Genomic DNA, 27,144 nt, shown 5'->3' with positions numbered 1-27,144 from the left:
GTACTGACTGAGGGAAAACATATAGAGAGTCTGGCAGGGAAATTCCACACAACACAGCTGATACCACCTTTTGGTTAACAGAAGAGATTACACTTCTTTAAGCATTTCCTTTTCATGCCTTGGTGGCTTTCATGGTTTAACTGCTTCTTCAAAATGAGGTTTGAAGGCAGCTTCTTCCTCTTTCGCTTCAGATAAAAGCCTTGCTCTGTGCTCCAAGTCTGAGGATGCACTCAGAGATAAAATGTTTGTGCTCTGAAGGAAAATGGGTGGAAACTTCAAACGGATACAAAAGTAAACCTCAGGCATTCGTGTATTTTTAGGACAATTTTTGGTCTGAGGAATTTATACTAATCACGGACAAACAGGCCTTCAAAGAGCAAAGCGGAGGCATTCCAAACTCCCGGTGCAGGCGCTCTATGAGCTTTGAGACTAATCCACCGGTTGGCCCTCATGTGATCATAAGTGTCCCTAATATCTTCACTGCTCTCTGATCTGATCTGAGATTCTTGCACGCCCGGCGGCCTGTGAGATTTCTACATCCTGCGGCGGCAATGACAGCAGACATTTCTGAGAAGTGTTCTTCTTCCTGTCGGGATCACAGCTGAGCCCCAGTTGATTGAGGGATTTGTCATATAGCTTTATGAAAACAGAAATTCTATTGGCCGGAAGTGCCGCTATAAAGATATTTTCTCATTTTTAAAGTTACAAGGAATTTCCTGTTCAAAAAAGAAAACATAATTTCATTTTTTTTTTCATTTCCTAGGGCATCCCTGGTGAAAAGGGTCCTGATGGTTTACCTGGTCCTCTTGGCCCAGAGGTAAGACTGAACACAAAGAAATTCATTTAGGGTTTTTCACAGCAATGCTTCCAATAATGTTTGTTTCCTGAATTACTGTATGTGACACAACTTTAAGCTCGTATTAACATCCCCTAATTACTCAGTGACTCTTATTTAGCAGTGTTTTCCTCAAAAATGCTTCCTCAATGAATGTTCAAGCACACTCCCTGCCAATAAAGCCCACTCTAGAGATGGTTTTTGACCTCCCTCTGTCATGGATGAAATGCTCCCTGATGACTGGGGATGGGATTGAGTTGCATCGGCCGCCACAAGTATTGAAATGTCTTGTTGTTGATTTTCTTATCGATATTACTAAAGCTTTAAGACAGAGTGAGGAAGTGAGATGGTTTAATCCTTGGTTACGTTCTGCAGCATCCCTGCAGCATGAAAGCTGAACGACAGGACTCTATGGTGGTTTATAATGTGTGTCACTTCCACAGGGTTTCCCTGGTGACATCGGCCTACCAGGACAAAATGGCCCTGAAGGACCAAAGGTTGGTGGCATAAGAAATTAGTCTCCACTTAGGGAAATGAGGTGAACGTTCACACTTTGTGTTGCGTCCAAAGGGAAAACAGGGGACCAGAGGTCTGCCAGGTCCGACAGGAACGCCCGGACTCCAGGTGGGGTTGATGATGCATCATGAAAATGAGTTTATAATAAACAAACTGCTTCTTTTTCTTCACTGTTCGTGACCGTTTTCTCTCATCAGGGTGACGAGGGACCGGTCGGGCCAGCTGGACCTGCAGGACTCGAGGTGAGCGCTGATTGGATCGGCCCCATAACTCTTAAGACCAGTCACAGTTCTCTGAGGATCCACACACAGCACCACAATACCCACTACACACAAGTGCACCATGTGTGTCTGCCTAAATTTAGCAACAATTATGGGGAGTTGCTTTTTTGGCGCTCTGCTCTTTCCATTCTTCTAAAGCTGTTTTGAAAGACTTCCTTTTGGACGCAGCGTCCTCGTATCACCCAGACTGGTCAGCAAATTGCTATCCTCTTCACACACACACACACAGTGACAAACAAAAGCTATTCTTTAGCATAGAGCTCTTTATCCGATCTAATTGTATCTGATGATTGATGTGTTTATAGATTCTAATCTTAATATTTCATTATAGCGATGTCTGCTCCAGAGGTCACATGGGTCCCCTGTGCTGTTTGTTTTTCCAAATATCCTCCTCTTATGTAGATTTATATTATATTTTATTAGTGGATAAAGAGGGTGTAGAACTTGATAAAGATGCTTTGAATTGTTTGGCAGTATAAATAAAAGTCCACAGCGACTATCGTTTGTTTGGACTCATCCCTGGTTAAACAATAGAGAAGACATTTCCAATGAAAGTGTGTATTTTTGTCGTTGTTGACTTCAGTCTGCCATCTCCCAAAAGTGTAACCCACAAGTGATTACAGAAAACAAACACACATGACCCAAAGACTTGTGTGAGTAATAAGAAGCCTTTGAAGCTGGAAACTGCTTTGTTTTCGAGATCATTAAGTTTCTTAAAGTGATGTTTTTGTTTTGGCATCCATCGCCGGTGTGTTTCTGTCCCTCCAGAGGGACTGCAGACTACACCTTTATGATTTATTGTTCGTCCTGTGGAGCTTCAGTACACTTCTCTCTGTCATTTTTGCTTTCTGTTTAGGGCAGGCCTGGGAGGCAGGGATTCCCTGGACTGACAGGCCCAGATGGACCCAAGGTCAGGCCCAAAAGTGGCACAGTTCACAGCCGAACCTGTGTCATCCTTTACTGAACACTCTCTCCCTCTCTCTCTGGTTCTCTTTTATGATAATGTATCATCTGAATATGTGTAAATTTGATGTTAATTCTCCGTTACCACAGGGGAAATGGCCTCCGAGCACATTTCAGCTGAACTGAAGTAAAAAAAAAAAAAACGAAAAGCATGAATAAGTTTGTGATATGCTAATTGGCTGCTTTGCTGTAGGGCGAGACCGGGATAACTGGCGAGGTCGGAAAGCTTGGCGAGAGGGTAAAGGATTTTTTCTTTCTTTCTGCTGATTTCTGTTTGATGCTCACTGTGTGACTGTTTTTGTCGGAGCCCCACAGCTGCACAGCTTATTATGAGTTCATAGAACCAAGAGAAATAAGAGACAGTTAAGACAGCGTGTTCTCCCCCCTTCAGGGACTGCCTGGTTTCTTCGGACCCGTCGGAGAGATGGGCATCACCGGAGAAAAGGTTATTACGGTTGCTATAATGTCATATTTTCTTGTGTCTCCCTGTCTTCAGCCAATAAATACCCCGTTCACACTGGGGAAAAAAATCTGGCTAAAGCGGGATTCGGGCCTATCCAGATGTGTTTTTTCTGAGTGTGAACACCTCGAATCCCGCAGTATCCAGCTCAAATGTGGCTCAAGTGTGAACGCAAATGTGGCTAGCGAATCCGGCTAGTGACATGCTACTTCCGTTTAGCGACATGCTACTTCTTCACGGGGCGCGACACGGGACAAAAAAAACGCATGACGCATGCGCACACGCGGTCCTACCGCGGCCTGAACAGAGTCTGTATATTACGAGTCGCCACCTAGTGGTTTGGAAGACAGCAAACATGCTGGATGAAGCCGGATTGAGTGCGGACAGAAGTGTGTGCTAGCCAGATTTGAAAATAGGTCTGAACGCATCCAGCTTAAAGGCTGTCTGGACTCAATCCTACTCTAGCTGGAATGACTTTCTCCAGTGTGAACGGGGCCTAAGAGATGACTCAGGTGTCAGTGAGCGGTGGTGGTAGGATCATGGGTTGTTTTGCTGCATCCTAACAGGACGACTTGTCATCATCGATGGAACAATTGAGCTTGAATGATACCAGTAAATTCTAAAGGAAAATGTTAGGACATCCGTCAGTGAGCTGAATATAAGTCCAGGTCATGCAGCTGGACAACGACCCCAAACCCACAGGGTCTACAAAAAGGAGAACAAAGCACATGTTTTAGAACAAACCTTCAACTGTGTTAAAGTCCTTTCTCTGTCACAGTGCTCTGAAATTCTACTGCTTCCCTCCGTATTATGTCTTTTGGTAATTGGGACTTGTGGTTCCTCAGGGGGATCGTGGGAACACGGGTGCCCCCGGGCCGTCAGGTGAACCGGGGCCGATGGTAAGGAGTAAGTCTGGACCCCATCTCTCATACCAGGGGGGCGTTCAAATCTACATGTGTAAGGGGTTTGGGTGGCGGGACCATCTAAATTGGCATATAATGTTCTGTAAGGCTGTCCAGCTTAGCCAGAAGTCATTGTAGTTCATGTTTTCTCCATCAGGGTCACACCGGAATACCCGGAGAGGTGGGCTCACCTGGGCTGGAAGGCATCCCAGTGAGTTCTATAGTGTTAGTAAACCGTGTCAGTGGTAATTTAGATACCTTCAGTTGAAGTTAAAGGATTGTTTTTCACCCATACAGGGGCCTCCTGGTTCACGGGGAGCAGTCGGCATCAGAGGACCCAAAGGCAGGAGGGTAAGTAACCGATCAGATGACAGCGAACCACTGTCTGCTGGCTTTGTTTACACCGAGTACATGAATTTTAGGGTTGGAACTGCAGCCTGAAATAACTCAACAGCTGCCGAAAAAAAAACATCGATCCTCCTCCACCTGCAGCTTTGACTTGTTTATAGTCACCTGCACTCACATAGGTGAGTGGAGGTGAAGCAGATGCACTTTTTCACGGAGGTGGAGGAAGCCCAGTCTCCACAGAGACAAAGGTGGAGAAGTCCATCACTATCACTGAGACAGAGAGTGGGTTTCTAACTAGCTGATTGCCGTTCACAGTGCAGCAGCAGCACTTTTCAACCTAACATGTCCGTTACTGAATCACATAAAGCGACACAGCTTGAACTCTCATCATCTATGATTTATTCCTTATTGCAAAGGACGTTGTTGCTCGTCCACACGGTGCTGTTGACGTCCAGCCGGTTTGTTTTCCACCTGCTATTCTTTCCTTCCCTTTTTTTTTTTTAATCTTGTTGAGCTGTAAACGTTTTATTTTCAGATTCTCCTCTGCATCACATCACTGTGTTATTCAGCTTTATATAAGAGAGCTCAATCTCGTCTCAGGCTCAAGTTCACTCAAGTGAACTTTTTCATATGATGCTTTTCTGCTATTTGCAAGCAAGCCATTACGGCCATTTTCTCTGCGGTGTTTTCAGTAAAAAGCCCTGGAATCGGTGCACTTTAAAAGACGCCAGTGAAAGTGGGCGAGATTCGGGCTAATGTGCTCAGTCAAGGTGAATGGATCTGAAAAAAGGGATTATATAGAAGAGTAGGATGGTTGCACTGTAGAATATTCAGTCGTGAAAAAAATACGAAAACTAAAATTTCAGTTGCATTTTTAGGATCATGGAATGGAACCTGGTTAAATGATCCCTCCTGTTGTGCTTGTATAAGACAGAATAGACCGTTAAATTAAGTGGAATGACTCTTACTGTGGATCAAACAGCCTCTGCTTCATTTTGGTTTCTCTATAAAACAACATGCTGAAAAACAGGCTGCTTGTTCAAATAACAAAAAAAATCAGCTTTATTTAGGTAATGACTCAACAATGGAAACCTCAAGGCCCCATGTAGGTAGGAGCTATATTCTACTCTACGCTTTTACATAAGATGCACTCAGGAACAGCTGTCAGGCCTTCACGGCTCTCTGAAAGCGAGCGGCTTGGGTCGAGGATGAATCAGCTCCAGGATCTGTGACCTTTTCCCAAGACTTCCTGACAATAACCCCAGTGTGCAGGCAGTACCGCTGTCAGTGTGTGTGTGTGTGTGTGTGTGTGTGTGTGACAGTGGAAAAAATGGGGACAAAGTCTACACAGTGTAATTTGATGAAGATGCCAACTATTTTAAATACACCCACAATCTTTGATGATGTCAATAAAACCAAAAGCAATGCTCTGTTCAAGGAGCAGAAATAAAGATGAAGTGGCTGAAATCATTGACTTAATATGCTGAGCAACATACGCCCCAGGTCTATGAAGGGACACGTTTTGTCAAGTGACGGTTTTGTTTTGTTTGTATTCAGGGTCCAAGTGGTCCTGATGGCCCAGTGGGGGAGAAAGGGTCACCGGGAGTAAAGGTGAGCACATGGCCAGAGGTTAATACACATGTTCCGAACATAATCTCTACAACTGAAGTATCTTTAGGTGACACACACAGTCTTTGATTAATGGATGTATTTGGCGGTCTTAAACACTCTGATAGAGAGAGCTCTGATCGTCTTATTTTCCTTGGCAGGGTCCTGATGGTCCACCAGGAAGATTGGGCCTCCCTGGAGAGATGGTGAGGAAACATTCTTAAGAATTTCTCATTTGCTCTCCCCTCACGAAATGAATGACATAATAAGAATTGGCACACCGGTCCTGGTTTTTAAAACCTCCTGGACATAAACATTCACTTTGTAACCCTTGTTAATGTTTTAACCCATTAATGTCCTCATTATCATCTTAAAAATCAAATTTTTCATGGAACATTTCCATAATAACACATTGGAAAATGCACAAACTAAACTATAATACTATAACACATTTTTGTCTTCATTAAGATCTCTGTGACCTATCCAAGTATTTTTGATGCCTAAACTTTCACCTGGAGTCGGGCTAGGACTCTGATTATCGACTTGTTGGGTCTTATTTTTCCATCTGTCTGTTTTTGCTGCAGGGAAAGCTTGGTGAGCCAGGTGAAGCCGGGCTGAAGGGATTTCCAGTAAGTGAATGAGGCTAACAGAGTTCTGTCTTAGGTCAGTCATGAATTTGGGGGTTTTGGCGGGCAGTAAGCAGATAAGACAGGCATTTCTCCTTCTGTGGGCGTTGTAGCATTTTAGCCAGTAGTGTGTGTGTGTGTGTGTGTGTGTGTTACAAATGACTGTATTGTTTTCAGGGTGTCCACGGCCCCTCTGGACCTCCAGGAGCCAAAGGAATTGTCGGGGAACCAGTGAGCTTATTTTTTTTTTGTGTGTGTCACCTTCACGTCCTCCTCGTGTCCTTGTCTGCACAGACTGTGCTCCCATTTTGAAACTTTTCGTTAAAACTCATATCCCGGCAAAACAGCCCTCAACAGCCTAATCCTCTTTCTCTCATTCTGCCCAAGTCTCGCAGACACAAGCAGAGAAGAGTCTGAGACAATTTGATTTACACCACCTCCTTTCTGTAGAGGCAGTTTTATTGTAGCCTGAGTGTGTCTCTATAACAGCAGACCAGCCTCCATCAGTCTCGGTGAAGCTTTGGCTCTGTGTTTTGAAGGCTCTTACCCCGCCAGATTAACTTATCTCCACAAATCCACACTTTCTCCCTAGTTCTTATTTCTTTACACATTTTTCTCCTTTACTGTCACTTTCAGAGGTGTTTGTCCAAGATTAGAAGGTGCTCCGAACCATTTATTTTTTTTTTTTATTGATGTCTCCGCTTTGCTGCCACAGGGACCAGCGGGGCCACCGGGAACGATTGGACCACTTGGGGAGATGGGACTGGGGGTGAGTTGATCACATAGCTTGGCTGAGACGTCCCACTGACTTTTACATTAGCACACAATAATAAAGTCTGTCACTGTGTCTGACAGGGGCCGCCGGGGAAGACTGGAGAGAGAGGACCGCCCGGTGAACCTGGAGAGAAGGTGGACATGATCATATGTTGTGGAAAATTACACCTTTGAACTTTCGCAGCGTTTCCTGCAATCGCTGGTTATGACCACAGGGGGAGCACAACCTACTGGAGTTATACTGTACTGTGTCTTGATGCAGTGTCTTTAAAGCCATGCTTTTTATAGATATTATAACACAATGAAATGACTCAGTCCCCTTGATGTGCTGTGTGTGCTGTTTTCCTCGCTAATAATCTCTGCCCCTTTTGAACTCTTGAACCCGTTTTAGTTCATCGATTATACGACAAAGACTTGAGAGTCCAAAACAGACTTTCTTCACGCCACACACCGCTGATGCTGCATTTTACTGCTGTCACTCTTACAGCCAGCAGCCATCAGTGCAAAGAGGCGACCATGACACAAGTGAAAATTTCATATGGTTATAAGGTTATGGTGCACTTGAGAGGATAATTGAGTTTAATTATTGTTTTGACTAAAATGATAATCCATGTGTTCCTCACACATCTGGGTCATGCAACTCCCCATAGTAAGCACCACATGGTTAAATCTGCCTTTGTGTGGACAAAACATTCGTATTCTATTGTATTGTGTTGTCTACTTAAAAAGGGACAGTGTACAAAAATAAAAATCATTTACTACAATCAAAGAAAGGAGAATACCAGAGATCTATTAAACAAAATCATCCCCGCATTCACAATTTTCATGCAGATTACCATTATGTGTGTAGGTTTACACTGTTAATGGGTGAGAGGTGGGGTACAGGTGGGGCTTCTCTTATTGTGCCTGAGTTGAATGATTGGTGATATTGGTGTGTTTTATTTTACATTTTAAAAGTATGTTTAAACAAGATGTTAACATCAGTGGATGTTGTTCTTTTCTCTTTGCTTTTTTGCCCGACAGGGTGACATTGGTCCACCTGGAAGCCTTGGGGAGCAGGGTCTGATAGGCCAGAGGGTGAGTGTCCCAGGTTTCCTTTTTTGTGATTTCATCACTGTGTGGTTTGCATTTTGCTTTTACTTCCTGGTTTGCTGTCTTTGTCACATGCAAACAAACCATTATAATTCTAATTGTCCATCAGGGCGAGCCAGGCATGGATGGGGAGGCTGGACTAAGCGGACCCGATGGAGCCAAGGCAAGTGTGAACAGACGTGCTGTGACCCAACACAATGTGCATTATTAGCCGTTTTTAATTGCGTCGCTCCCACAGAAATGTTTGGCCTGTAGGCAAATGTTGACCACTAATTTCAGCTCTGATTAATTCTATCCTGCAGCCGTCTGTCTGCGAACCCGCTGAACTTCCCTGCTTACTGTATCAGCGTATTATTAGAGCAAGTATTGTTTGTGAAACACTGGCCTTTGCACAGTTAGAGCTGCATTGTGTTGACGCTTAGTGAAAACAGATAGCTCGGCTATTTTAAGAGCTCTACTGTCTGGCAAGTATTATGACAGCAAAGAAAAGAAGGAAAGAAAGCACTCTTCAGCAGAGCCAAACTGCTGGAAGGATGGCTGACAGACCCACAAACTGCTTTTGGCTCAGAGTAAGGTGGTTAAAATGTGAGTGCAGAGAACAGTGAGGATTAGAATACTGTCAACCTGAGTGTCTGCTCGGCTTCATGCTGTACAGGACGTCTTCTGTTATCCAGGTCTGAGAGGTTCCTGGACACGGCGCCGCTCCTGGATGGAGAGCTTGTCGGGGATTTGCAGCTTTTGCTGTCAGCTGTTTTGGAATGAAAAGTGCTTCATTGTTGAATTAATTGGCGAAGTAAGAGCTCAATAAATAAACATAGGCTGTGTAATTATGGCAACTTACGGTATCTGCAAGGTCTGTGACGCTGAAGAATGCAAGTCCAGTTCTTGTTCTCATTAGTTCTGAGCAAAGAGCTCTTATGATTCAATTAAATCTTATTTACATAGCACGCGTTACAGTCAAAACTGTCTCACCTCGTTGCCTGACCCCAGGGAGCAGTTAACGGCGAGCAAAGTTTACCCAGCAAACTGTCAGCGGGAGGGCTCGCTGGGTAAACTGTGGCACCAACCAAGGAGAGAATATATAAAATATGTGGCTAAAATATCTGTCAATAACTGGCTAATATCATGCATTGTTAGAAATTACTTAAATGTACAGCTGAGCCTCGGCCTGGATTCTTATGCTGTGACACAGCTTGAATGTCAAGCCGCCATGACATCCTTTTTTTTTTTTCTTCCATCCTGCACAGCTTGTTGTGTCTAACTCATAAATTACTCATGCTTGTGTGTCATTCTAGCTAAACTACTGTAACCCTTTGTTTACATGCCTGAGCTGTCACTGTAGGAACTGCAGCAGTACTTTCATCTTTACTGTCTCTTTGGTGGCCTGGATACAATTTAGGGTTTTATTTATCAAAGGCAGCATTTCTCAGAATCAAACTGCTCACAAACTGGTTGATGTTATCTCCACACACTGCAGGCAGAACCCTGTGTCCCTCGAGTCAGGAAAAATCAAAGATTTAAGCTGTTATTGGACAGAAAAAAAAACATACTTCTGCTATAAAATGGAATTATCATCTATATTTTGAAAATACTTTTGGGACTTCATCATACTCCTGTTTTCCAGGGTGAGAAGGGGGAACTTGGTCCCGAGGGTGCTAAAGGAGACAGGGGTGAAATTGGCCTGAAAGGAAAGGAAGGACCACCTGGGCCTCCCGGCCTGGTCGGGGTGAGGGTGAGTGTCTCCGCATTTCATTCAGCTCCGGTAAAAAGACAGCTCGCTTTGTCCGCCTCTTACCCTGTTCGATTTTCTTTTCGCCAGGGTCAGGAGGGTAAACCTGGCAAAATTGGGGAGAGAGGAAAACCAGGAGAAAAGGTTTGTCAGTTCACTTGCTCGGAGCTAAATACACCTTTATCCTTGAATGCCTGTCAATTTACTCACTTGCACTGGGAGTTGAATAGTTCCCTGCTGCAGCTGTAAACCAACAGTGAGGCCAGCGGCCCTTCAGAAGCGCACAGTTTGAGTTACTTGTCAAATAGAGGATCATGTTTGAATGTGTCGTTGTGTACTTGTCCTCATTGATGGCCTTTCTCCAGGGGAACAAGGGTCACCAAGGTGATCTGGGTGAGACCGGGCCAATTGGTGAGCAGGGAGAGCCGGGATTTGTTGGACAGAAGGCAGCCAGAGGAACCACTGGGCCTCCAGTAGGTTCTCCACAGAAGGATTGAAGGGTTTAATTAGTTGCCGTATGCGGGCTAAATCTATATATATTTCCCCAGGGTGCTCCAGGGAGAATGGGTCAACAGGGAGATCCAGGTGTACCGGGCTATGAGGTGAGCAGTTCTTCATTTCAGGCACTTAATTTCAGGAGGTAATGAAAAGTGAGCGACCTGCGGCACTTAAAAACCGAGAAAAATCCACTGTCAATCAGCTGTCTCTCAAAGCGGCTGTGTCATCTATTATGCATAACTTTCAGCTGTGATATAAATATAAAGGGGTGAGTGTCCACTCCAAGCTGTCAATGTTTGTTTCTGCTGTGAGGTCGCGCTTTTGGAACCAGCCTCAGGTGGCCCCTCAAAGAACACCACCTCTGTTTTTCAGCCCTGTTAAAACCAAGCTGCAACCTCCTGGGCTGAGAAGAGAACTGCAGTTCCCCCCATGGCCTCTGGGGACTGTCAAACCCCTTAGACGCCCATGTTGAAGTGTTCAACCTTACAGCAGAAATAAACACGTTTACATTCGGGTGCAAAAGCAACTTTGGTCTTATTGATAAGTTACTTTTTTATGACAAATATATTTTTTATATAATGCATATGCAAATTTTGCATAATTAAAGATGCTGCCAACATGGTGATGATCAAAATCTGCAGTCTATCTACAGATGTCACAAAAAAAAATCCTCATCATCCCCCATCATGATTAATACCATTAGAATTAATCAACACTTCGTACATGGCGATCCATTTTCTCAACTCGTCTCATCTTTGTCCCAGAGTACAAGGTCACAGGCATGGTTCACCATGTGCTACCACAGAGAGAGACAAATAACCACTCACATGATTAACATGTGTGTCTTTGGTATGTGGGAGGAAACCTGGAGAAAACCCAGGCAGGCACAGGAAGAACATGCACTAACCACCACACCACCACGATTTATGCTTAATGAGGACGACTGTTGGGAGAACAGGAAACTGATCAGTATCTGGCTGAGACTGGCTCAAACACTGCAGCCATACTGCTATCTAAATATACCAGTATAAATAAGGCATTTATGTCTTTTACAAATATTGCTGCTCTGCACCTGTGCGTGCACATAACAGATTTAAGACTGTAAGTTTCAAGACCACAGTGTAATCTACGGATATGTGACGCCTGACGGCGTGATTGATGACACTATTCAGATACACTCTGTATATTATGTGCATATGTCACACAGCAAAGTGGAGTGAAAACTGTAATGAGATTCGTGTCTTGTCTTTTTCTCATCATAGGGTCACATGGGACCCCAGGGACCACTCGGGCCCCCTGGGCCGCCAGGTGAAAAGGTACGCTCCTCACTGTTTATTAGCTGTCCCTGCACTTTGTCCCTGATGAGCTCTGCTGGCCTGTAACGGTGTAAAACTGTTGCGTAGCTCATCATCTTTAAGTGCGTCTTCTGTTATTTGACACATTTGGACTGTCTCTAATTAGCACCTTGGTTTTCTGTCTTGTTGTTCTCGCAGTATTCCCAAAGTCCTCCCTTAATTCGATCAATGATATGAACTAGGACACATTCAATTAACTCTGTGCTGTCAGATGTGTATAATTAGCCAAGCACCTGGACTCTTCAGCTCATGATTGTGGAGATATTAGCCACATAATTTGTGTTTATTTGACAGGAGCGGCACACAATAAAACACACAGCACACGATCTGTTTAGTGAGACAGTCATTTGCATTTTTTTTAGTCCCTGGGCAGAAGCCATCTGGATGTGAATATTTGTTACTTTCCCTTTGCCAATCTCCTCGATGTGCCTGCTCTCTAATTAAATCAATATCATGCTATCACACGGATCAGTGTAAAATTTAGTACTGGCCAATATAAGAGCCTGGTATTAAAACTGCAGATAAATATAGATCTGTATCACAGTGATGCTTGCATCACTTTACATTACATTGGGTTTTTCATTTGTTTAATTCACATAACCATAAACATTATACACACACATCCCTGGCTCTGTTTATAGTGGTTCCCATAAAGACTGTGGAAGCAGCGCCATTATTGTGAAATGGAATCACTGTGGGTAATTGTGCATGTAATAATTTGCTGTTCATATAAAGGGAGCGGGCCGTGTGTCTCAAACAAAAAAAAAAAAGGAGCATTGATTTTGCACAGACCATTGAATTTAAGGGAAATTCCATTGACTGTGGTTGCTGGTGTGTTTCGGTATTGCTTGTTCAGGGTGAGCATGGAGACGACAGCAAGGTAGAAGGTCCGCCGGGTCCCCAAGGTGACAGAGTGAGTTTCAAATGTGTTCCAGTGCTGTTGTGTTTGTTAGCGATGTTCTGGATTGTTTGTTTATGTATCGATTATTTTACCCCAGGGCCCTCCTGGAGAGAGAGGGGAGAGAGGAGAGCCGGGAGAGCCCGGATACGTTGTAAGACAAGCTCCTGTTTTTCACATTAGTGTAAATGGGCTTAAAGCAGTGTTACCATACAGCCAATTACATATTTCAGGGTCCAATAGGTCTGGATGGAGGGAGAGGCCAAGCTGGTGCTCCCGGGCTTCCTGTAAGTGTCTCATAAAATCAGAAACTCAACTGTAAATTGCCCAAAACAAACCAAACAATTCGAATCATTTCAGGGACATACTGGGCCAAAGGGACAACCTGGGCTGAAAGGATCCAAAGGTGATCAAGTAAGGACATAAACAGATGAAGGATATGTGTGTGTGTGTTTGATTTTCTGTCACGATCTGTGGAACATGACCTCTTTATGCTCCAGGGTCAGAAAGGAAAAACAGGGGCAACAGGAGCATCAGGTGCCAAAGGACCACCAGTGAGTCGGATGCATTTCTGTCCCATACAATTCAAACCAAAGCGAGCTGTGACATAATACTTCTGATCGTCTTTTCTAAGGGTCCAGAGGGGCCTCCTGGCCCACGTGGGGTTGTTGGCAGGGAAGGACTTGAGGGTCCACCTGGTACGGATGGTCTCCCTGGTACAGACGGAAGTAAAGGAGTCAAGGTGAAGTCTCTGTCAGGGCTGTTTGTCAGAGAGCGAACAGACGGAACAGCTGTCCTTATTGTGCGTCTTTTGTGTTTAGGGGGAGCAGGGGGACGATGGCGCCGTGGGTTTACCTGGAAAATCTGGGCCGCTGGGTAAAAATGGTGTGACCGGGCTTCCTGGAAGTCAAGGCTCCTTTGGTCCAAAGGTGAGGCTGATCAGTTTGTCTTAGACGTGCTGAGAAACTTTTATGCATGAGGAAGAAACACATTTTTTTATAGATTACAATGCAGGCAGATTTACTACAGTAAAAGCTTTAATCTGATGGACCCTCCTCCCTTGGCACCGTGCTAAAATGCTGCCTTTATATTTTGAGCTAATTCTGATTTTGCTGGCCAAACTCTGCATAAAGTCTTCATACCATCTCTCATAAGGCCTCCTATCCTACTGAAGTCTTTTTGTGTAGTTACTGTTGCAAAATATTAATGAGCTGGCACAGGCTTTATTTGCATGGCCTTCCAATAATCTATAAAACACAAACACGCCTGACTGTGACAAACACAGAGGCCTTACTTATTGAATATGTGGTTGTTGGCAGTTTACACCTCGCTGCTTGTGCTTAGGTCGTTAACTTCTTCTCTGATTCGGTCATATTGTACTAATGTAAGCATTTATTAGATTTGGAGAGTTTGGGCTTGAAGCCTTGAAATGTAAATCTGCATTATTTTAAAGAGGCACTAAAGAGAAGAAAAAGCACAGTACTGCTGAGCTTCTGGATAAATTAGGGGGTCACAGTAAATGCAGTTTGTTTTTTGTTGTTGTTGTGCAGCGGATATGTGGAGGATTCTCTTATGTTTGTTTTCCAGGGGGAGAGGGGTCTGCCGGGTGAAGCTGGTCCAGCAGGAAAGAGAGGCTCCATGGGTGGAATGGGATTGCCAGGAAAGCAAGGAGATCTAGGAGCTAAAGGGCAACCAGTGAGTCCTTTATATGACGACGGTCTGTAATTGTGCAGTGATGACATTCTGATGACATCCTTCTGTTAATCAGGGGGACACTGGTGGACAAGGATTTCCAGGGGTGTTTGGTCTGTTTGGACCAAAGGTAAGTTCCCATGCAGGTTTTGAAAAGAGACATTAGAATGATCTGAAAACTACTTTTAGCTGAAGGACTTTTACCAAGTTTAATTGTCAGGTGCATATTTTCTTTGGGAAGATTAGGCATGAAAGCTGTTAGGTGTTACTGTAACATGCCCCAGGATGACATCTGCTACACCACCAGTCTGTCTGTCTTACAGCACTACTGCACTGTAGATCATTACCAGCTGCAGAAACAGAGCAGCCTTTATTAGAGTCTGACTCTTTAATTGAAAGCGCTCGGAGTGATGTTGGACACTTTCCTGCAGTGGATGTGACGCAGATGAGCTCTGTGTCCAGCAGAGCTGTTCGAACTCAGAAGCTGTGGATAATTAGGAAGGTTATCAGATTTAACATGCAGTAGTAAGTCTTGAAAATATATCAAGTCCTGGCAAAGGACTGTATTTGTAATATCACCAGTAGCAAAATAGAGGAAAGTGATCAGGTCGTGCTTTTTGCTGATGATGCTGCCCGTCTGGCGCCATCACAGAAAGGCTTACCAGAGGGCTTACAGCACTCACATAAATGATTGTGATGTCACTGGAATGAGGATCAGCACCTGGTTCTGTTCTGGAAAGGATCCCAAACTTCCTCCAGGTGAAGCGGAAAGTCTGTCTGGAGGAGTTCAAGTAGGCAGCGCTGCATTTATATATAGAAGGGAGCCAGAAGGCGAAGCGCTCACTGAACCAGTCGCTCTCTCTACATCTCTACAACCTCTTGGTGGAGAACCTCAGGTTGACCCAGGTGGCGCTGGAGAGATTCATCTCCCACTTGGCCTAGGCCCTAGGGGAGATGTGAGCATCTCTGCTCCTCCTGTTACTACCACAACCCCGATGGATAAGCAGTTTAGACAATGTAGCTTGTTTTATGGCTCCACCAACCAGTCAAGTTTACATCCACGTGTCAAACATGTTGCCATAACAACATCCCTCACTATAGAATGGGATGAGCACATGACAATGCAACACACTCCAGGGTATGTAAATAAAGCACACAAGGTAAGATAAAGGATAAAATAGTCTGAGTGTGGTATCATTTGTTGTTAATATTAAATGACTTCTATGGCAGTGCATGTATTTGATATATACTGCAGTGTGGGACTGGGACATTGGGAGTTCTCTTAGATCTGCACACTAACGAACTGCAGCTGAAGACATTTCCTCAGCTGCTTTAGCATTTTATGAGAGTGGTTGCCACTTGCAAACCACTGAGCCGTTTGTCAGTGTAACAACTCTGTCTTCCAGCCAGTAAAGGTCAACAAATACAAATCATTGCATAATTCTTGTTTAACCTTTAACTTCCCGTATCTTATATACTATTTAATAAAGGAATTGTTTGTGTGTGTGTGTGTGTGTGTGTGTGTGTGTGTGCAGGGACCTCCAGGAGACATTGGCCCAGCAGGGATACAGGGACCAAAAGGACCACGTGGTTTGATGGTACGATGAAGATTAATGGTAGTTTGGTAACTCTGCTGTATTTCAGCCAATGCTGCTGGCACTCAGCTCTCACAAACTGCAACCTTGGCATGAAAAATAAGAACAGCTTCATCAGATGCTCCATCATGTGTGTCCTCCGTCACTAACATTCTCCTGCTTCTCAGGGTATGGAGGGAGCTTTGGGTCCCGTTGGCATCATCGGCCCCAGCGGTCATCCTGTATGTACCTCATAGCTCATCCTATCTGCCAAGCAGTATGTGACTTCTCTTTTTTGGCAGTGATGGAGTGATCTTCTGTCTTCTTTCTCTCCATCAGGGACCCCAGGGTGACAAAGGAAGTCGGGGGGAGATGGTGCGTGGTGCTGTTTTTGATGAATCCTTTTCTGTCTGTACTGTGAGCACAGAATAGGATACTTAGTATGGAGACAGCACACTGCTCAGCCTCCTTTGCCTTCAGCGCTTTTCATTTCCTATTGTGCTCCACTGTTTGTTGTTACACTCTCAGTGACACTTAGCTGCTGTGGAAATCCTGTCAGGGTGATAAATGTTGGCTGCTTGCACATCTCAAGCTTTTTTTTAAGAGGTTTGTTGAGCGGTCGCACACACAGGCATAATTCACAACCTCACTGTTAAAACGCCAACGTTCATGTATGGGCCGCTGTGTGGAAACAGGATTTACTGTGTGGGAATAAGATTCCTGAGTGTAGGCCCGCACAGACGTGAGAGAGCCGTTCAAAATACAGTAGAAGACGGCTCAGAGATGGCATTACAGTCCGCTTGATAAAATAACATCTGGTCTTCTCTTATTCTCCTTTTATACTTATCTTCTTTCATCTCCAACAGGGGTTGCAAGGACCAAGAGTGAGTAGCTTCATTTATATTCTTTGCACAGTATGAGAAGAAATGAGTCGACTGTATCATAAATAATTTGAATTGCGATGGATTTTTTTTTTTCTTCCAGGGATCTCCTGGTCCTCGTGGACCACCCGGACCACCAGTGAGTTTTTCTTGTTGAATATCTTATGTAAAAAACATGACTTTATCTCACAGTGTCTAGATTTAAGTGTCATAACAAATGGAAAACGAATTAACCCTGTTTACACATAGCTGGATATTTTGAAAAACGAATATTTCCTTCCCTCCGTTTTCCAAAATAACATCATGAACACATCATCGTTTTCAAACAAGTTTCATTTTACATTAACCCGCATAAATATGCCCCCAAGAGTGATCACGACTACGCAGAGCCTGTAGGTGGCAGTGTAGGAAGAAGGAGAAAGCCGAGCAAGCCAATCAGAACCCTCATCGCAGTCTGGCTCTTTGTGTCAGAAGTTGTTTCAAAGTTGCTGAACCTGGAGACCTAACATGTCTCTGCTCCTCTACACAGTAAGAGGAGCTGTATCAAATGCAAACATGTAAAAAGTGCTGACAGCAACAGAAATGCTAACGCTACTGGGATTGCTTCCATTACTAGACTATAGCTGCTCTGGCAGCCGTACTACACAAAAAGGTCGCACGAACTGGCGCGCAGACTGCCGAAAACAGTTTTTCTCCGTTTTTGTCAGTTCACCTTCAAACATAAATATGGCGTTTTCCAAAATCTCCACTTTTGTCTGAGTTTTTAGAAAGATTCGTTTTCAGAGGCGAAAACTCTGTTTATGTGTAAATGAAAGGCAGAAACGAAGGGAAAAGTCTCAGTTTTTTAAAATACTCGGGTATGTGTAAACTTGCTTGGTTAAATTGGGAGTTTTCACACAGATGCAGCTAATTTAGTTGGTTCTCAGGCAAGAGCAGCATGTTCAGGAGGGAACACCTGCAGCCGCATTCTGAGCGATATGCAGTCCAGGAGGTGTCAGTCTTGTTTTGACTTCCTTTGAGTCAGAATGCAGTTCTTCATACAGATGAATTTCTCTTGTTTCCAAATCAGATTATGGCATTTGAAAAACTTTGTCACAGATGATCATGCCCACCCCAGACCCTGTCTGTGGGGCTTTTCATGGATCAGGCGTGTCCAGATCAGACGGTGATCAGAGGGGTTTAGAAGGCAACACTTTGAGCTCTGTGTTGTGTTCCTGAACAGTTTTGTTCTGTGGTGGGCCGAGCTGAAGGATATTTTCATGCCCACCTTTAAGGATTTTTAAAAAAAATCCTTTGAAGAACAGAAGCTGATTTTCACACCGCAGTGACAGTGTGAGCACATTGTGTTATTTAGAAGAAAATCCACCAGTCAGGCCTGCTTCGTCTTTTTCTTCCCTCTGTGTTCTACCTTGAATAGCTTTTAGCCAGCGGCTCCTCTCTGCATTTGACATGCTTTATTTCCTGTGCATTCACGCCTCATTTCCTGTGCATTCATGATTGTCTGCATATTGGGTGAGAAATGAACACCACCAACAGTGCAGATTAGTATTCAGAGGCCTGCGTCATGAGCGCATTGTGTGGCTCTTGAAAATGTGGACATGAAAACAATCTTTAAATAATACAGACTCTGCTTCCTGTTTGTTTGTAGGGTCTTCCCAGTTCGGCCGTCTCTCTTGTAAGTAATGTGGACTTTTTGGAAATGCAGACGTGGCAAAAACAAAGTGCACATAATCCTGGTAGTTGTTACTGGCATGCTGTCTTTCTTCTGCAGAGAAATGAGGCTCTTGGTGCTGCCTTTCAAGTCATCATTGATTCCCACACTGCACTGAAGCAAGAGGTCAGTTCTGAGGAACACCCCGCTACTTGCAATGAATCATCTATAGTGATGCAGAAGCATAGAACAATTGAGATATATTCCTTAAAACAGCAGATCTAACGAGTAAATTAATGATATAAAATGCCATTTTAACACCTCATATCACCAGAATTATCAGAGTATGGACCTGCCCATGTTAGACCAGGGCACAGAGATCTTTAAGACACTGCAGCACCTCAGCACTCTGATCCAGAGCCTAAAGAACCCACTGGGAACCCGAGACAATCCTGCCCGGATCTGCAGAGACCTGTACAACTGTGAGCATCGGATGTTCGATGGTGAGGAGACGTTTAAAGATCATTTCTGTGCACATATGAACTGTTCCGTTCAATTCAAGCCATTCCCTCCTGTGTCGTTTCTTATCTTTGTCAGGCACTTACTGGATTGATCCAAACCTTGGCTGTGCTGCGGACACCATAGAAGTCGCATGTAACTTCACTGGTGGAGGACAGACTTGCCTGAAGCCTGTGACGGTTTCAAAGGTTTGGCTCGACATATTACTTAGAGACTGACAGATCATACCAGCCGTGAATCTTAAAGTATCACATTTGCTCCACAAAACCACAATCTCTTCTTTCCTTTGTTTTGGAGCCGCAATGTAGTGCAACACATCACATCACATCACACACAGTGTGGACTCATTTCCTGCACAATCCATAAAATGAAATAATAGGGATGAACAGACCAACCAGAGGCAAAATCTGGGATCCAGATGCAACTCTTTCAAAGTCAGAGCAGACCTGGAAGTCTCACATTGATTATGCTCAGGTTTATATAGAATATACTTTACTATTCATTTTGGGAAGGTCCCGCTGGAAAATTTGGGATATCCAGAAGTCATAGATTGCAGTGGTGTTGATTAAATGATCTTGGACCTGCCTCTCGCTTTCTAGCTGGAGACTGGAGTAGGTCGCATCCAGATGAACTTCATCCACCTTTTGAGCACTGAGGCTGTGCAGCACATCACCATTCACTGCCTCAACACCCCTGTGTGGGCAGCAGGACCCTCCATGCAACCTTCATCCAGGGCTGTGAGCTTCAAAGCCTGGACAGGGGAGAAGATTCAGGCCGGAGACCTCCTAGAGCCGCTCATAGCCAGAGACGACTGCTGGGTAAGCACTCACTGTATTACTGTTCTGAATATCAGACGATGTCAGCTGACAAAAGGGGTCATCTTTTATTCAGGGTCTAAATTTTCACATATTAATAATACACCTGCAACAAATTTAAATTTAAAATTTACACCCAGGACTGAAGCTGCCCAACCCTGTAAATTAGTGTAGGAGACTGCATGATGGCGAGCAATCACCCCGAACAGAACAGTTTCAAAGACGGGACACATGAGCCAACAACTGAGGAGGTTTTAAAGCCAACTTAAAGCTCATAGTGATAATCGCATCATCAAACAACTCTCAAATAGCCAAGACATACACTATCAGGGTGTGATGAAAAAATGTAGTTAAGGAAAAACTCACTGCAGTCCTAAAAGTGGTCTCCTCAAAGAGACTGACGGGCGAGCGTGTCAGAACATAACCTAAAAAAAGAAACGAGCGGCTGCCCATAACCGGAGCCGTCATCCAGCTGAAGGCACTGGATTATCAGTCAGTTCAAAGCCAGCCAGTCTTGGCTGGTGCAGAAGAACGATGCAGTGTAATGGATTATTCTTTCATACTTCCAATGCAAAAATTAAAATATGAACAATACACTTGAAAATAAAAGCATTCTGGTCTTCAAGCCTAGCAGGCTTAAAAAAGGGGTCGTCTTATATTTGGAACAATATAATACCCTCAGCACTTAAAGCGTCCTTTAAGGGAACAGACCTAGTTTTTCAATATTTGTTAATATTTCTGCCCCCATCCCAAAACATTGAACATAATAGGAACTGAAGTGCTTGTGATTTCTGGAGGCAGAGCCAGGTCTAAAAAGTCCACAGAACCTGCTCATTGGTTCATCAATGTCATGTGACACAATGCAATCATTACTTTCAGATCAAAGATGGGCGCTGGCATCAGACGCACTTCATTTTCCAGAGCCAGGACCCAAATCTACTCCCCATAGTGGACTTGTACAACCTGCTGACCACAGAGCCCGGTGCTCACTACCACCTCGAGGTCGGACCTGTGTGCTTCTTGTAAAAGGATCCACTGTGGACGTGCTGGAAGTTCTTCTCCAAAGGAGTGACTGCATGGAAGGTGCATTTTAAGGGGGGGGGGATGTTTTCTTCACAAAATATGCTTGGACTGCAGGAAGAGGAGGGGTGCCGGATAAAGAGGGCCCAGAGACGGGACTTCTGGCACTCATCAGCCTATGGAAAACAATAATAAGCTCCTTTTTTGGGACACTTGTTTGTGCTTAAAGACCTGGATCCGCATTTTTTGGAAGGAGGCAACACGAACTTCTAATGTCTGACATCTCTCGGACCACGTTGTATCATATTCTATTCACGGTCTGCACCGAAATACGGACCAGTTCCATCAATAACTCCTGTTTCAAGTATTATTTATACATGTATATGTACTGTATATTGTAATATAAAGTGCAATAGTTATTGTTTCACAGCCTTACAAAGTACAATATCACTCATTCAGGTATACTGCGTGCCTCAGACACACACACACCCAGTGTGTCCGGTCTTTTATGAGAGTGTCCAACGCTGAGAGGCCCCATGTTTAAACAGATATTATCACACCAACAACTGCTGCGTGGGGCCAAAGACCGTGTGAACTGAAAAAAGAAAAGAAAAAAAAGCGAGTCAAGATGCTACCTCGTCCTCCACCTCTTGTCTCACAGCAAACAGAGGTGACACCGGGTGCTGCAACAGTCGACACTCGTGCGATGTCAGCTCTCAGCAAAAGCTACATCTGTGCTTTAAAAGGGAAGGCTGTACATACACACAGGCCAAAACTCTTAACTTAAATTTTCATGGTTTTATTTTTCAATACTCTTTGTACAAGTCTGGCACGATAAGTTAAAATGATTTTGTCCAAATGTATAATTATGCAGCCTTTATTATCAGTGGGTTCTATTTAAAGATTATTTAAATTCTGACTAGCTTAAAATCAGGCTTTGGTGTCATCTTTCAGCCCAGCTTGTGGTCATTTTGAAGCTTTAATCCCACCCATCCATAAACTCAGAGGATTTTTCAACTCAACTATAAGGGGTACATGGAGTCACAGTGTTTGGTCTGTACAGACAGCTTATGCTGCGTGAATAAAGGTCGACTCAACAGGTAACTCAGCAGCAGCTTGTTCATCAAAGAAAAGGAGAAAAATAAAATGTATTTAAACTGCCCACTCCTTTCTGTTCATTTCACACCTTGCAGCTGTCAGGTCCTGGTACCGCGCAATACAAAAACACAGGCAGACTTTTAAAGTTTGAAGGTGCTATATATTAGCAGAGTGCTATGTGATGATAACATACATGCTCTCTCTCTCATCTGGGGCACATGGCATGGCGACCCCCGTCTACAGGCAGGTTGACTCCAGTGATGAAGGTGGCGGCGTCGGAGGCCAGGAAGGCGATGGCTTGTGCCACTTCCTCCACCTCACCTGGGCGTCCAAGGGCGTGGGTCTGCTTGCACTTGGCAAGGAACTGGTTAAAAAAAAAAAAAGATGGTAAAAAAATGTGGATGACTTCACGTTGGAGTTGCACGTTATTTTGAGTACATACCTGGGCGTACTGTTCCTCGTCCAGTCCTGCTCTCTTGTGGACTTCTGTGATGATAACGCCAGGGCTGAGGAGAGAAAAGCAGCTTTAGCTGTATGCTGGTGGCCGGACGGAAATCTTTATGCAGCAGTTGGCATTATTTATTGATCAATATTTTACACAGAAGCCAGAGGAAAATGATAACTTTGTGTGTCTGTCATCACAAAAAGGAACTCAAAGGAAAGATCCTCTCATTTTTGTGTAAAGGAGCCTGCCTGTCCTGACCTCATCGCCTGCCTTTAAATTTTACAAATAGGTGGCAAAGAAAGCCAGAAAACCAGAGGCGCACATGGTGGCTGGGTGTCCACATACTTTTGTGCATAGAGAGATTACACTTACCACACAGAGTTCACTCTGACCTGCTTCGATGCCAGCTCTGAAATAAAAAAAAAGCAGTAATATTTGAATCTGTGCTGCTCATGTGACGTTCACAGCGGTCTCAACTCACCAAGAGCTGTGCAACATGTGAACTGGTCAATGGCTGACTTGGACATGCAGTAAGCCAGCACACCAGGAAACTACACAGAGAGATGAGGGTAAAAAAAAACAGACTTCTCACAGGGTGCCTCATTATAAACAGCATCCATTAAAGCCAAATGTGTAAAACTCACTGATCTCTGTCCATTGACGCTGGATACATTGACGATGGAGCCTTTGGTTTTGATCAGGTGGGGCACACAGAGTTGAGTCAGGTGATAAACAGATCTGTCAATAAGAATCGACCTTTAATTCTGATGTATAAAACAAATTAAACACATACAGACACAGACTGACACATAACTCAGCCCCCCACTGGGTTGTTCAGTAGGCGCTCGGCATGATGGGAGCATCCCTTCACCCACCTCTCATCCCACCCATCACTCTGTGACATGATGATCTTTATGCTCTCTAGCAAATTGAAGCCTTTTTTTTTATTGGTCTCACAGATGAGTGGTTTTCTTCCCCATCGTGCTTGTGGAAATGTTCTGTTAATTATAACCATGAGCACAACTGCTGATTTTTTTCCCCATTTGAATTGTTTTAGTTGTTTTCTTTGCTTAATGCGGGCCCATAATTGAACCGTTTCCCTCCAGAGATGTTGTTTAAGTCAGGAGAAGCTGCTCATTGCAAATAACTTGTTGCCAGCTGAATGCAATTAATCGCTAATTATCCAATGGAAGTCTGCCTGATACCGACCCACGAATTCTGTCTGCACCTCAGTTTACTCCAGCTGGTGCATTTACCTGTTTATGCTGTAGCATCATTTTAAAAGGCTGCTGCACTCTCTGCACATCTTTACAGTCCTACCTGACATTGATGTTCATGACCTTGTCATACTGAGCCAGGTCTGTCGTCTCGATGCTGCCCATCGCCAGGATGCCGGCACTGTTGACCAGGACGTCCAGCCTGCCGAAGCGAGCGACGGTTTGTTCCACCGTCTTCTTCACCGTCTCCTCATCGGTCAGGTCTCCAGGAACAAGTAAGGGCTGGACGGAAACAAACAAAACAATCATCATTCTCATGAAAGCACGGAAATATTTCAGGTTGTCCAAAGAATATCAAAGTACAGACTCTTCATTATATCACTAAATTAGATCACTCCTTCACATTAAACAGTAATTTTGTTGCACTCTGTGACGGTATCGCAGTGCACCTCAGCTGCTCCACACTCGGTGCATTGTTGGGCCACTTTGTTGAGGTTTTCCACGTCGCGGCCGTTCAGAGCCAGCAAAGCTCCGAGTCTGGCGAACAGGACGCTCGTACCTGCCCCGATCCCCGAGCTGGCCCCTGTTATCAGGACCACTTTCCCCTTCAGCAAAGACACCTACAGCAAACACACACGTCAGTAACTTCAGAGTCCATAAAGTGTGTATAACGTATATTCACCTGCATAAATTAACCAACTTGGTTCAAACTCCACAATAAATACCTGCAGCGTGTGCAGGACTGTAAACTTACTTTACACGCATCGTCTGAGGCCATGATAGTTTCTTTCTGCGCTGTTTGTATGGACCTGCTAATGCTAGCGCGACATGCTTCGTCCACTGCTGATGACGTCACTCAGCGCGAAAGCGTGGAGTTGTAGTTCAAACAGCTCAAATATGAAATATTTACACACAGAACAGTTTGAATTCACGTATGGGTTAAAAAAAAAACAAAAGATTAATTATGAAAGTTTTATTTAGTACAAAACACTGTCAAATTATTTACATCAAGAATTCGTGTCACCAGTTATGTTGCCTTTTTTACAGCCACCAGACTCCACTGACAAAACAGTGATTTTATGCTGACCAGTCCACAGCATGTACTGTAACTGTAACACAGAGACGTCGTACAGCCCCTCTGTAAAGACACCGAACTATCCCTTTACATTCATAATTATACCGCATATTGAGAAAAGTGAAGAATTCCTCATGAATTTTGCATCAAGCTGCTAAATCTGGCCCACAGACAGTAACTTTACCGAGGATTAGAACTTACTCTGTATCATTCCTACTAGAAAATGCTGATATAAAGAAAATGAATTTTGTTAAGACAACTCAGCAGCTTCACTGTCAGCACATCATATCTGGAGGTTCCACTAAAAATCTCCATCCTCTGACAAGTTATCCATATTCACTTTGGCGAGGCACCGCAGACTGCCGACTGAAAGGAGCAAGAGTCCATGTCTGCGTTAAGGGCCTGTACGTCTGCTATCCAGCGAAGGGGTTAGCATGAATGGTCACATCCTTTATCCGAGTTTCAGTCAGCGGTCGGAACGTCTTCTCATTCACAGGCAGCTTCTCCAGTTCATCCAGTGTTTCCAAGCCATCAATTATCCTAGAAGGTAGAGTAAGATTACACGTGCAACATGCTCACTTTGGGTCGCATAGCTGCTTATTCTTATTAAAACGTTGCATACTTTCCAAAGGCTGTGTACTTCATGTCCAGATGTGGCTGTTTGGCATAGGTGAAGAAAAACTGGGAGCCGTTTGTGTTGGGGCCATTGTTTGCCATCGAGACCACTCCTCTCACGTTATGCTGAAATCAGAAGAATGCAGGACGGACAACATTCAGTTCTTACTGCTCATTAAAAAATATTACAAAGAGGAAGAGGATCTGCTGACCTTTAAATGTTCACTGAACTCATCCTCAAACTTGCGGCCCCATATACTTGTTCCTCCTTTGCCTGTGCCTGTATCGATTAAAAGAAATGACATGAGGTTAGCATTAGAATTTCAGGTATTGATCAGGTGCAGGGCCGGAAGCTACACACCGGTAGGGTCTCCAGTCTGAACCATGAATCCTTTTATGTTTCGGTGGAAGACGCAGCCACTGTAGAACCCACTGGCGCACAAAGCAAGGAAGTTCTGAAAAATAAAATAATATTGATATAACATAGTCTTGTATTTACAGTGGAGATTTCTATCAGCAGACACTCGTGTGAACACTAGTGTCGGCCAGTCAGCCCACGTACATTAATAACAGTAATGTAAATTCTTCCATTGTAACATGAACACACAGAATTCAAACATGAGCATGAAACTCACCTCGCATGTCTTCGGGGTTCGCTCACAGAACAATTCAATTTTAATCTCTCCTAAGTCTGTGTGGAGTGTAACAGCCTATAAAAGAAATAAAAAGAAAGCACCAAGAAGTCTTTAAATCTTTCAAGAAGCACAGTAACATGCACTCATTGCTGCTGCTGCCGTCCTAGCTTAGCTTAGCCTGTAGTAGCAAATAGTACATTATGCTAATATTTTAGCGTAGTTAGCTAACTAGCAAGTATCTACGTTTGCTCTGATAACTCACAAAATCAAGCAATATTTTAATCTACGGTTTGTTGATTTATTTGTGACTACAAGCTACAAGAAAGTCCTACAATGAAATTTACCATTTTTAAACGTTGCGTCCGTCTCCACGTCCGTCGAAGAAACATGTCCGTCTAGGAATTCAAGAACGGCGTTCAATGGTTCCGCAATGAGTTCAAAGATATTGTACACGGGGAAATTAACTTGCGGGCAGACGTTTTTCACGTAATTAGAAAGTGCTCATATGTGAAATACATACTCGATATACAGTTAAACAATATAGTTGACTGCTTTTACATGTACATGACAAGCTAGCTGTACAGCTGTTTGATTGTCGATTAAGTAAAAAGAGATAATTATGCTCCATCAATTTGAAGACAGCAGTACATCATAAGATGGTAAAATTAGTAACTGAAGAAACTAGTGCATTGTCCTAATATGAGACAATCCAGCTTTGCTTTTATATTTTTTGCACAAGTCTATAAAACAACTCAGAACTTCTGCATTAGTTGCTAAAACCTTTTTATCTGACATCTGGCCAGATGACAAATGTTTCAGTCAAAAGCCCAAACAAACTCAGATAAATATGGTTTATCAAGTTTATTTTATCCAAGTGGATGGTGTACAAGAACATGATGAGACATGTTCAAACAGAAAACTCAGTCACTTTTGCATGTCAATACTGTTGCATTGATGATTTACATGAAAAAGAAAAAATACATTTTTGGCAAAAAAAAAGAAAAAGAAACCACTGCACAAAA

The 27,144-nt window shown here is 43.8% G+C and overlaps 3 protein-coding genes across 4 annotated transcripts in view; 1 reads left to right on the top strand and 2 right to left on the bottom strand.

Moving 5' to 3' along the window:
• col27a1b (collagen, type XXVII, alpha 1b) overlaps positions 1-21,043 on the top strand; it is a 53,119-nt gene extending 32,076 nt beyond the window's left edge. The window contains exons 19-61 of the mRNA XM_028414473.1: positions 764-817; positions 1,279-1,332; positions 1,406-1,459; positions 1,549-1,593; positions 2,489-2,542; positions 2,789-2,833; positions 2,987-3,040; positions 3,901-3,954; positions 4,115-4,168; positions 4,255-4,308; positions 5,863-5,916; positions 6,075-6,119; positions 6,498-6,542; positions 6,717-6,770; positions 7,255-7,308; positions 7,395-7,448; positions 8,337-8,390; positions 8,515-8,568; positions 10,030-10,137; positions 10,225-10,278; positions 10,500-10,607; positions 10,683-10,736; positions 11,895-11,948; positions 12,844-12,900; positions 12,986-13,039; positions 13,119-13,172; positions 13,246-13,299; positions 13,386-13,439; positions 13,520-13,627; positions 13,707-13,814; positions 14,473-14,580; positions 14,654-14,707; positions 16,113-16,175; positions 16,340-16,393; positions 16,491-16,526; positions 17,018-17,035; positions 17,136-17,171; positions 18,681-18,707; positions 18,804-18,869; positions 19,018-19,186; positions 19,281-19,390; positions 19,802-20,020; positions 20,897-21,043. Coding sequence (XP_028270274.1) covers positions 764-817; positions 1,279-1,332; positions 1,406-1,459; positions 1,549-1,593; positions 2,489-2,542; positions 2,789-2,833; positions 2,987-3,040; positions 3,901-3,954; positions 4,115-4,168; positions 4,255-4,308; positions 5,863-5,916; positions 6,075-6,119; positions 6,498-6,542; positions 6,717-6,770; positions 7,255-7,308; positions 7,395-7,448; positions 8,337-8,390; positions 8,515-8,568; positions 10,030-10,137; positions 10,225-10,278; positions 10,500-10,607; positions 10,683-10,736; positions 11,895-11,948; positions 12,844-12,900; positions 12,986-13,039; positions 13,119-13,172; positions 13,246-13,299; positions 13,386-13,439; positions 13,520-13,627; positions 13,707-13,814; positions 14,473-14,580; positions 14,654-14,707; positions 16,113-16,175; positions 16,340-16,393; positions 16,491-16,526; positions 17,018-17,035; positions 17,136-17,171; positions 18,681-18,707; positions 18,804-18,869; positions 19,018-19,186; positions 19,281-19,390; positions 19,802-20,020; positions 20,897-21,043 — 2,910 coding nt within the window. The remainder of the gene's footprint in view (positions 1-763; positions 818-1,278; positions 1,333-1,405; positions 1,460-1,548; positions 1,594-2,488; positions 2,543-2,788; positions 2,834-2,986; positions 3,041-3,900; positions 3,955-4,114; positions 4,169-4,254; positions 4,309-5,862; positions 5,917-6,074; positions 6,120-6,497; positions 6,543-6,716; positions 6,771-7,254; positions 7,309-7,394; positions 7,449-8,336; positions 8,391-8,514; positions 8,569-10,029; positions 10,138-10,224; positions 10,279-10,499; positions 10,608-10,682; positions 10,737-11,894; positions 11,949-12,843; positions 12,901-12,985; positions 13,040-13,118; positions 13,173-13,245; positions 13,300-13,385; positions 13,440-13,519; positions 13,628-13,706; positions 13,815-14,472; positions 14,581-14,653; positions 14,708-16,112; positions 16,176-16,339; positions 16,394-16,490; positions 16,527-17,017; positions 17,036-17,135; positions 17,172-18,680; positions 18,708-18,803; positions 18,870-19,017; positions 19,187-19,280; positions 19,391-19,801; positions 20,021-20,896) is intronic.
• A 485-nt stretch (positions 21,044-21,528) lies between these two features.
• On the bottom strand, positions 21,529-24,640 carry LOC114441510 (3-oxoacyl-[acyl-carrier-protein] reductase FabG). Of its 2 annotated transcripts, XM_028414475.1 has the most exons (9): positions 24,552-24,640; positions 24,247-24,417; positions 23,901-24,079; positions 23,225-23,318; positions 23,062-23,131; positions 22,953-22,989; positions 22,578-22,641; positions 22,329-22,499; positions 21,529-21,632 (listed from the first exon to the last, which is right to left on the bottom strand). In XM_028414475.1, the coding sequence occupies exons 1-8, from the start codon at positions 24,573-24,575 to the stop codon at positions 22,341-22,343; spliced, it is 798 nt and encodes a 265-aa protein (XP_028270276.1). In that variant the 5' UTR covers positions 24,576-24,640; the 3' UTR covers positions 21,529-21,632; positions 22,329-22,340. The 2 variants fall into 2 exon arrangements, with proteins under 2 accessions (XP_028270276.1, XP_028270275.1); XM_028414474.1 differs by lacking the exon at positions 21,529-21,632 and having other exon boundaries at positions 21,821-22,499.
• A 115-nt stretch (positions 24,641-24,755) lies between these two features.
• ppil3 (peptidylprolyl isomerase (cyclophilin)-like 3) lies at positions 24,756-26,546 on the bottom strand. The gene is made up of 6 exons (XM_028414642.1): positions 26,467-26,546; positions 26,123-26,197; positions 25,849-25,942; positions 25,700-25,767; positions 25,495-25,613; positions 24,756-25,412 (listed from the first exon to the last, which is right to left on the bottom strand). Exons 1-6 carry the CDS (start codon positions 26,509-26,511, stop codon positions 25,286-25,288), a joined length of 528 nt encoding a protein of 175 aa, XP_028270443.1. The 5' UTR covers positions 26,512-26,546; the 3' UTR covers positions 24,756-25,285.
• Between the last annotated feature and the right edge of the window lie 598 nt (positions 26,547-27,144).

Source organism: Parambassis ranga, chromosome 9 (genome assembly GCF_900634625.1).
Source record: "Parambassis ranga chromosome 9, fParRan2.1, whole genome shotgun sequence".
In the NCBI taxonomy this organism is placed as follows: domain Eukaryota; kingdom Metazoa; phylum Chordata; class Actinopteri; family Ambassidae; genus Parambassis; species Parambassis ranga.
The sequence above is the reverse complement of the archived record's forward strand: the minus strand, read 5'-3'. Positions and strand labels throughout refer to the sequence as shown.